General features: G+C 42.0%; 1 protein-coding gene across 1 annotated transcript in view; it reads right to left on the reverse strand.

Moving 5' to 3' along the window:
* Positions 1 to 341: 341 nt before the first annotated feature.
* VWA3B (von Willebrand factor A domain containing 3B) overlaps positions 342 to 10,578 on the reverse strand; it is a 64,588-nt gene continuing 54,351 nt past the window's right edge. The window contains 7 exon segments of the mRNA XM_081859018.1: positions 342 to 725; positions 4,414 to 4,649; positions 5,894 to 5,991; positions 6,494 to 6,631; positions 8,498 to 8,622; positions 10,447 to 10,541; positions 10,543 to 10,556. Coding sequence (XP_081715144.1) covers positions 457 to 725; positions 4,414 to 4,649; positions 5,894 to 5,991; positions 6,494 to 6,631; positions 8,498 to 8,622; positions 10,447 to 10,541; positions 10,543 to 10,556 — 975 coding nt within the window. The 3' untranslated portion in view covers positions 342 to 456.

Below are 10,578 nucleotides of genomic sequence, written 5' to 3' on the forward strand. Positions count from 1 at the left end.
ACACCTGGAATCACCCATAAAGTGCATCCTATCTACAACTGCACATCATATTCATAGACTCATAGAGTTGGAAGGCACCCTGAGGATCATCTAGTCCAACCCCCTGCAAAGCTGCCCCAAAGAGGGATCAAACCTGCAACCTTGGGATGATCAGCACCACACTCTAACCAACTGCACTATCCAGGCAGACAACAGGGCATCTGTTCTCCGTACCAAGTTTAGGCACGTGCCAATGTGGTTCCTTTCGTCTGCCTCCTCGTCGTTTTTTAACCGCACAGCCAGATTTTCAAAGATCTCCTTATAAAGATCTTGTGATGCTGCACAATTTTAATATTAAAAAGTTTAATATCAAATTAAATGGTTTATTTGGAGTTGATATAATACGGTTTCATAACTGGCAACTAGACCCTTCCCCTCCCTGCTCCCCTGTTCACAACTTGTAGTCTTTATTTACAACTAAATGGCAAGGCTGTTTTTCCTTTGCGTGATGTGGTACTGCTGAAGCCGTCTTGCCAGCTCTTCCACCTTCTCGATGCTCGAAATGCTGGTCTCGCTGCTGCTACTGGTGGCAGCCGTCCTAACAAGTTGAGGGGTGCTCTGCTGGCGCAAAGGAGAACCAGAGCTCCGGAGGGCCTTAGTTATCCTAAACTCAGAAGCATTTGAAGGCAGCCATGGCTTTCTACCTCGTGAAGAATGAGGACGTGGTAAGCCACGATAAGTAGGTGCTGGCAGGGGAAAAAAGGGGTGGAAGAAAAGGCAAAGATCGGTGAGATTAAACAAAATAATTCCCCCCCCCCCAGGCCTGTTAGAGGAGATGTAAGAGCAACAGAACTCATTACAAGCTGCACAGGAAAACATAAAAGGCACCTGGACTGTACAGCAGTGAATAGATATGAGGGAAGGAGATGACATTAATGGCTGCAAAGCTGCCTGACCTGCCGTAAGAGACTGATGGAATACGGAGCTTTGTCATGCAAGCAAAGGTGTGCATGTGTGGAGCTTCATTCTCATTTGTAGTTATGTGAATGGTTGCAATTTTAAAAATGACTCATGTAAGCACCATTGGTTTAAATAGGGGCTGCTTTTTATGTTTTGCTTTATTGCTGGTGATGAGTTCTGTTGCTCTCATATTTCCCCCCAATGCATTTGCTTATTTATTTTAATAAAATAAAAATGACTCTTTTTTCTGTTGGAAAAGCTTGTGAAGAAAATGTGAGCGGCATTTAAAATCGCCAGCTTCCCCAAAAATACAGCTTCTCCGAATTGAAGTGGATCAACATTTGGAGGTCACGACATTTGCTGCCTTAATTCAACCATTTTCATTTCATAACAAGAGATTTTCCTCTGCAACCACCTTATGGAAATAACCATGTTTCTGCAGAAGGCAGGATCTTTCCCCTGTGGTCAGAGGGCAACATGCGTTTGGCAAACCAGACTTTGAAAAATGGATCTTATGTGTGCTTTTTAAAGGAAAACTGGAGGAAAGGGAAGCAAAGGTATCTGGAATCTGAAAAAAATGAAATCCATAAAAACAGCTGCACATAAAATCTGTTAGAAAGTAACCATGCCAATGGATGCACAAGGAAATCATGTTTTATTAAAGTCACGTTTTAAGATTTACAACATACACCATACACTAATGAGGGTAACAGTGATTTATGCTAACAAAGATTTAAGTATGGAAGAGGGCTAGCTATCCCGAAACAAGGTAGACAATACAATATAAGGAGACAATTCTAACAATAACCGTGCTAGACATTATTTTCTAGACAGGAGATGAGTATTTATTCAAATAAATGGAAGCTGCACACATTTAATCAAGGTCTACTTTAGATAAGAGTCCATTTGGTCTGCGGACTTAGGATTTAAAATTCTATTTCATTCAACACTTTCACAGAAAATTCAAAACTAGCAGTCAGTGCTTATCTTTAAGAAAGGCACCGTCACCATTCAGCATGGAAACTCTGGCTTGCTACTAAAGAAATGAAGACTGTGCAGGCACTGTCAATTATTTGCTGATCGTCATACATAATGCTAAACCAAATTATGGCTTAGCGTGCGGGTTCTGAGAGAGGAGGCTGAGGCCACTTTGTTTCTTATTCAGTCCTGTTGCTGTCCTGTGGATTCATAGAATCATAGAGTTGGAAGAGACCACAAGGGCCATCGAGTCCAACCCCCTGCCAAGCAGGAAACACCATCAGAGCACTCCTCTGATTCAGACGACATGCTACCACGACTTCGCTCACAGCGATCCTGCATGTTTGTGCTAAGCCATAGTTTGGCTTAGCATTATGTGCAGCCGGAGCCACTGCATGAATGTGGGAGATCCGCCTCGGATAATACGAAGGCATAGTCGCTTTATCATCCAGCAATGCAGATTATTTAACACATTGATCAAACAAAACCACGAGACATCATGTGTTAACTTTTCTTTTTCTTGTTTCGTTTCCAAAGTATTGAGGGAGTTGAAAAGGGTCTGCTACCATAGGATGCATTATCAGAGAACCTATTATAAGGCAATGTTTCCCAGACTTGGGTCACCAGCTGTTTTTTGGGCTACAACTCCCATCATCCCTAGCTAGCAGGATCAGGAATGATGGGAATTGTAGTCCAGAAACAGCTGGAAACAACGTATAAGGGATTTACACTGCAAGCCTACAGAGGTCTACTCAAAAGTAAGCCCCACTAGTTTCATGTGACTTACTTCCAGGTAAGCATGTGTGGGATTGGAGCCTTCGTATGTAACTTGTACTGTATTGACAGTAAACCATGATTTGCAAGAGATATTCAACATACAATATATATACCGAATTTGCATATTGGGTCAGTACATTCACATTGATATCTGAAGCACATTCTCAGAAAGGGGACAGAAATACACATTCCAGGTTCATCCCTTGATGACTAGCATGTGTAAAAGAGCCGACAAAGATCAAACATCTGCCAAAACTCTTCATCGCATCATTGCTTCAGACTTTTCAAACATCAGATAATTTATTGGGCTTTTCCCCATGCTCAGTTGCAAGCTGCACAATGGGACACTGGGTTGCATCCCATGAAATTCTACTCAAGAGTAGACCCACTGAAATTAGTGGACTTCAGTTAGTTGTGTCTATCAATGTGAATGGGTCTCCTCTGAGAAGCAGTAGCACTAGATTCAACCCACTGTGCCCTTAATGTGCCTGTATGAATCAGACATAGGGGGGTAAGTCTATAGTAACACCACATTACAGCAACATAATAAAAGCACAAAGGAGGGGGGATACAAATGCCTGCGTTCTGAGACAGGAACCTTCCCAAACTAGGGGAGTTGTGCAACATTACTATTGCTTTTTACTGAGTAAAAAAAGAAAAAGTTTGAAAGGCAATTCATTGAGAACAACAAATTGCTAGAACAGGTTAAAAGGACTTTATAAGAAATTTTACATACAAACTGGAGAAATATTAATTTGGATTACTAGAAAGACATAAGAAGGGTCATACTGCCACTGTCTGGGTGACTAAAAGTTAAAGGTTAGGCTTGGGAGGGAAATCTGGGTAAAGTTACATCCTGCAGAGGGGTAAAAGCAATTCTGGAGTGCATAATTGTCAGGGGGGCAGAAGTTTCTCTTTTTAGTCTGTTCTCTTCTCTCTCTCTCTCTCTCTCTCACTCACACACATATGGAGAAGAAATAACTGGGGAAAAACCTTTTTCATATATTATATCTATAATGTGATAATGGGTTTTTTCAGTTATTTCTTCTCCGTTCTTTTCTTCTTTCTCTTTTTTATACAATTGTGTTTGTTAAGGATAATGAGTATTCAGTTTTATATTTTCTTTTTCATCACCATTATTATTATTATTATTATTATTATTATTATTATTATTATTATAACTATTACTAGATATGTTGCTTTTTATTAGCTTGTTATAAATGTGTTGGGATTTTTGTGCACAATATGTTGAAAACCTTCAATAAAAATGTTTTTGGTTAGTTTTTTAAAGAGAGAACAAGGAAGTTCTTAATGTGGCTCAACAGAACAAAATGGTGGCAGAGACCAATATGGCATATCAGGGGAGGTAGTAGTCACTTGGGTATTTGCCAAGGAATGACAAAAAAAAAAAAAACCAAACTCCAAAGCACTGTATCCCTGGAGAAAGTATCATTCCTACAATATGCTGGAAGATCTGGGACAAGTGTGTGTATTTTCTCTCTTATTAGGCTAACTGAGAAGATCTCAATTAGGAACGTGATACAGAAAGCAAGGATTAAAAACAACCCTTGGGCTGTGAAAAAACCAAAGTACAGAATCCTAATCACTAGGCAAAGTTATAGTAAATATAGAGTAAATAGACCTAATGCAAGTTTTCCATTTTGGATATATCTGACTTTACAACATCACTGGACTCCTGCTCTAGTTTACTTGTTGTACCTGCACATCCATCTTTGATATGAGAGGGTGGCGACAAACTACTTTCTCTTATTTTCACTGTCCTTCTGGGGGCAGCCAGCTGCTCATCAGACGGCCATGCTTTGCAGAGATCCTTCCTGCTCTTTGCTCTTCCTTTTCTGTTGTCCTTCTTCTTCCATTCGCCTCCGGCAGAGATGCATTTAGTCTCTGCCTCTTCAGCCGCTCTATGGAAATGCTTCACAACTTTTATGTTTGGTCTAGATTAATTCAAAGCAGCAGATTAGCTAAGTGCAGGCAGACAGGATTTCAGCAACCGGTATGGTTTTTTTTCTCCAAGGTGAGATGACAAGCAGAAACTTGTGAAAGTTCCCAGGCGTTATCTGATCGCAATTCCGCCCCTGTACCCATTTCCCATTCTTCACATACTCGGTTTGTGCAGACTCTCTATGACCTGGTAACCTCTAGGTTAGATTACTGAAATGCGCTATATGTGCAGCTGCGTCTGAAGATGGTTCAGAAACTTTAGCTGGTGCTGAATTCAGTGGCCAGGTGGCTCAATGGGGCAAGACTGCCTGAGCATATAACACCAACCCTGACCCAACTACACTGGCTTTCAGTTAGTTTCCAGGCCCAATTCAAAGCATTGGTTTTGATCCCACAATCATCATCTGAGTCCCTTCTTTGTGTGCTCCCTCCACAAGAAGTCCAGAGGGTGGCAACACGAGAATGGGCCTTTTCTGCAGTGGCTCCGTTTGTGGAATGCTCTCCCCAGGGAGGCTCACCTGACCCCTTCATTACTTGTCTTTAGACGGCAGGCAAAAACCTGCCTCTTCACCCAGGCTTTGGGCCTTTTAGCTGTACAGTGGTACCTCGGGTTAAGTACTTAATTCATTCCAGAGGTCCGTTCTTAACCTGAAACTGTTCTTAACCTGAAACACCACTTTAGCTAATGTGGCCTCCCGCTGTCACCGAGCTGCCAGAGCACAATTTCTGTTCTCATCCTGAAGCAAAGTTCTTAACCTGAGATATTATTTCTGGGTTAGCAGAGTCTGTAACCTGAAGCATATGTAACGCGAGGTACCACTGTATTTGTTTCTTATTATGGTATGTATTTTTGTGTTTTTATACTGTAAACCGCCCCGTGATCTTTGGACAAAGAGAGCCATATAAATGTAATAAATAATTCTAAACACTTATACTTTTTACATCTCCATTCACACATCAACACACACACACACCAGTTCTTGTTACAATGGTATTGCCCTATTATCTCTCTGCACCCCTTCCTACCACACAGCCCGTCTGTCTCTAGGTCATTTAATATCTCTGAGGTATTTTGGTTGGGACTGCTGTTCTTGTTTTGCAGAATCAACATTATTACTGTCATCATTCCAGGATTTGTATCAGTAGCATTGCTTGATATTTACCTCATCTCACACACACGTGTACACCTATACATATTTATGAAATGGAGGAGAAAATGGGATTCAAGTATACTCACACAAGATAATCCATCATTCGGGTCATATTTATGTAGCAGCAGGAACAGGAATACCTTCTATGGCTGATTTTAATAAGCCCATTTCGTACACAGAATGCCTGCAGCAACAAAATCACCACATCTTTAAACTCAGTGGCTTTTATCTTGTCAAACCAACCATTCACATGAAGAAACTTGTACGTGGAAGTAAAAAGAGTCAAGTTTCCAAAATGCAATGGTTTATTTATTTATTTATTTTAAAGGGGAAAACAAATTAGACACAATGGATAAAAGGATAACTTACTAGAATAATTTGAAACACAGCAGAACATATGGAAAAACAGTTATTGGTGCCAAGGGAAGAGTTGATTAATAGGTTGTTTTAAGGATGAAGTTTCAGAGCGGTAAGAACGACATTAAAATAAAGTGGAACTGAATGAAGAGAGTCCTTATTAATCAGATATATTTCTTATGTTAATTGCTCATTTTTCCTGTCAGCTAGAGTCGACAGGAAGAAAAGGTGCAAGCCAAGCTCTATGGTTCCACCAAAGAAAAAGACGCTATTAGTGTCAAGAATAAAAGGCACTGCAGTTTTCAAGGTCTGTCCGCCTGCCGTCTTACCTTTTTGTTGTTGTATTTCAAAATGGTGTAGACTTTATCATCTAAATCAGATTTTAGTGGGGTTGCTATGACAGTACCAGGTACATAATACTCATCTCCCAATTGTTTCCTAACTCTTACAAGTACATAGTCTCCAACCTGTAGAACCAGAAGAAGAGTTAGGTTGAGTACATTAGCTTTAAATTATAATGGTCCGGAGGTCCGATCTTCTTAACAGAGACAATAATGCAGTTACAGTGGTACCTTGGTTTTTGAACGTAATCCATTCCAGAAGACCATTCGACTTCTGAAACATTTGAAACCAAGGCGCAAAGGGCGGTCTGCAAATTTAATTGAGGAAATTGATAAATACTCAGGGGAAGCCGTTCGACTTCCGAGGCGTATTCAGTGTTTGAAAACCGAAATGTTCAACTTCTGAGACGTTCAAAAACCAAGGTACAACTGTACAGTCATACCTTGAATCTCGAATGCCCTGGAACTCAGACATTTTGGCTTCTGAACACCACAAATGTTTGTTCTAGTTTGCAAACGTTCTTTTGGAACCCTGACATCCGACAGGGCTCCTGTGGCTTCCTGCAGCCAATCAGAAGCCGTGATTTGGTTTTCAAACATTTTGGAAGTCGAACAGTCTTTCTTAATGGATTCCATTCGACTTCCAAGGTACAACTGTATACCTTGTGAGCTTAGTTTCCACTAAAAAAACCAAAAACAACTCAACCAATGCCTTTCTTCTGCAGCTAAAGTTCTCCTCCCCAAAGCATCCAAGTAGCTTAAACCCAAGCTTTACTTACCTGCCAATCAGGAAGTGAAATATTATGGCTGTACTATTCCTTGTGTAGCAAAGGAGTAGGGCAGAGCGACAAGTACAGGAGGTGGCGAACTGTTCAGAGGCCTGGATCTGCTACCCTTCGCAGCTGTCCCCAATCTGCCTGCCACCTGAGGTGACTGCCTCACCATGTCTAACAGGTGGGCCGGCCCTAGCAATATGTCCTTCCATCTATGACTGTGTCCCTTCTTTATAGAAATACAGTCATACCTTGGGAGTCAAACGGATCAAACGGAATCCGTTCCGGAAGTCCGTTCGACTTCCAAAATGTTCGGAAACCAAAGTGCGGCTTCCGAAACCAATCAGAGGTCGCGGAAGCCCCGTCGAACGTTCGGCTTCCAAAAATAGTTTGCAAACTGGAACAGTCACTTCCAGGTTTGCAGGGCTTGGGAGCCAAAACATTCAGAACTAAGTTGTTCGAAAACGAAGGTATGACTGTAGTTATGAAAGAGCATTATAGAATAAGTAATATGTAACTCTGACTCCACTGAGCAACTACACACTGCTTTTATATACAGAGAATCCAGGGGGAATGCTTCCTTTTGGTGGGGAGATGGCAGGATTCCTGCAAATGCCCAGACACCTATACCTCTTTTTCTTTTAAGTTTTCCTGTAAGTGTTTCAGAAATTTTATTCACCAGAGTTGCACCTTATGGCTGGCCACCACATGGGTTCATCACCATTCACGTGCATCCTTAGATAAGTGTTATGTACTGAGTTGAATAGGATCCAAAAGGCAGCAGTCTGATTGGTCCTAGAACAATAGCGTCCAGAATGCAGCAGTCTGACTGGTCCACAGGAGCCACCCAATCCAGCTCCAGGTGGAAGTGAATCCGCAACCTGATTGGCCTACAGGCGAATCCCGGAATTAGCCAATCACGTTAGGCCCATTGTGTAAATAATGTATATAAAGCAGATATTCTTAGGGAACTTCCATTCCTCCTCACCACTATGAGCTGAATAAAGAGCATGAAATCCACACTTGACTCTGAGTATATTTCAATAAGAAAGCCCAAGATCAACCTCAGACAGGTAAGTTCGCCTGCTCTGGTCCCATTTACACCCAGTAAAAAAGACCGTGCAACTTGGATGAGCTAAAAGGAAGTGGGCGCATTCCTTTAAGAAATAACTATGTAGAGGAGAACATGCATGAACTTCAGAAATGGTAAATTGCCTACCTGCAAGGATGGACAAGGCATTGCACCCCCCACAGGTATAATGAACTTCAAGGGGACGATCTCCGTGTGCCCACAATTGAAATCAACAAGTGCGTAAAAAGGAGTGATGGTTCGTATTACTGTCCCTAAAACAAAGACCGGGAGAGAGAAAGCAATCCACAATTCAGATTACGTGCTGTGCTTTGCAGCGTGCGAAATAAATGGAAACAGCTTTTTGTAAAAACTGGTTTTCAAAGCTCAGTGCAGAGCATATGCACTGACTACAGATGAGGCAGCTCAACTGCTGGCAGATCCATTTACAGATCATGACTAATGGAACCGGGAAAGACCCTTTTCCTTGGGGTTGTGGAAACTACTGGAAAACTGATGTTAGCTAAAGCAGGCAGTCCTGGGTGACATGGACCAATGGATAACAAAATCTAATGTGTTCCTAATTCCGGCCCCACAACTAGTTGCAACCTGAGGGGTGTTCAGCTTTCACATATAAAAAGGCAGCATGGGGGGGGGGCACAGAGGGTAGCTTGTCCGCTCTCTCAACAGCAACCAGCCACAATGGCTATGCTCTACCTTCACTGTCAAGGCAGTATTCTTCTAAATGCCAATTGCCGAAAATCACAATTGGGTTCAGGCCCTCCATTGGCATCTGGTTGGCCACTGTGAGAACAGAACGCTGGACTAGATGGGACATTATCCAGGTCCATTACAATGTTCTTACATTCAGGACTCGGCTACATTAGTAAAGAAACAGCGATTTGAATGCACTATAAACATGTGACATCAGATGGCGCCAGAGAGCAGGAAATTGTTTAAACGCGGTTTTCCATAGAGATTTTTTTTTCTTTTGTTAAAACCAGTGCTTTTTTTTTTTTTCTTTAAAAAAATGTTTAGGGGTACTCTCATTTCCCTACTCATATTGAAATACTGCCCCTCAGTTAGGCCAAACTTAGATTCACAAAATGTTTAGGGGTATGCACACCCATGCGTCCCCCCCAGAAAAAAGCACTGGTTAAAACGATCTAATTTCTGACTTATTAATAGCGTGTTCTTTTCCCTGTGTTTAGATCCACCCTCAGTCGTGTGTTTAGAAAGTGCAGAAAGGGAACTTGAACGCGTACCAATGTGTGCGCACAGAGCTGCTCGAAGCAAGGATCCTTCCTCCTTTACAATGGCTCTTATGCACACACATTCTCAAACCCACTGAATGCACAGCAAACAGTGGATACATAAGAAGGAAGAACTTCAGCATTCAGTACAAGTTTCCAAGTCTCACCTACAGCATTTGTGTTAAGTCTGTAATAGTAGATTGCCTGCATTGGGAGGAGGTTGGACTATAGGTAACTTTTGAGGTTGCTTCCAGTTCTATGGTACCAGGTGCCCCTGACAGTTCCATGTGCGTCCTTCCTTTCTTCTCCACTGCACACTGCCAAGATTTTAAAATTCTGCACACACACACGTAAGCATATACACCCCCCCACAGGCACTAATGCCCATTCCTCAAAATATGTACAGATCCTAAACATTTGAACCAGCATTGCCAACTATGTAACATCTCTGCATTGCGAGCTAAATACAGTGGTATCTCTGGTTACGTACTTAATTCATTCCGGAGGTCCCTTCTGAACCTGAAACTGTTCTTAACTTGAAGCACCACTTTAGCTAATGGGGCCTCCCGCTGCCACCACGCCACCGGAGCACGATTTCTGTTCTCATCCTGAAGCAAAGTTCTTAACCCGAGGTACTGTTTCTGGGTTAGCGGAGTCTGTAACCTGAAGCGTATGTAACCTGAAGCGTATGTAACCCGAGGTACCACTGTATTACATTTGGGAACTGTCCTGGACGATTAGTTATCACCTCCTGCTCCGAAGGACTCCCATCCACACGCCAGGTCTTGACACTGGTTTTAGGGTAGAATTCCAAGCCAAACAAACTACTATTTACAATGCAATTACCTGGGTAGTAAAATCCTGTGCTTTCTGATCTTGCAATGACCTTGTGGCCCTTGAGAGCATCAACCCTTTTCCCTTTCTGCAGCTTCTTTTCTGTAGTTTGATGAAAATTTCTGTGTCATTACATCTCAAGAA

The sequence above is a fragment of the Podarcis erhardii genome, assembly GCF_964252035.2.
Source record: "Podarcis erhardii genome assembly, chromosome: 4".
Taxonomy (NCBI): domain Eukaryota; kingdom Metazoa; phylum Chordata; class Lepidosauria; order Squamata; family Lacertidae; genus Podarcis; species Podarcis erhardii.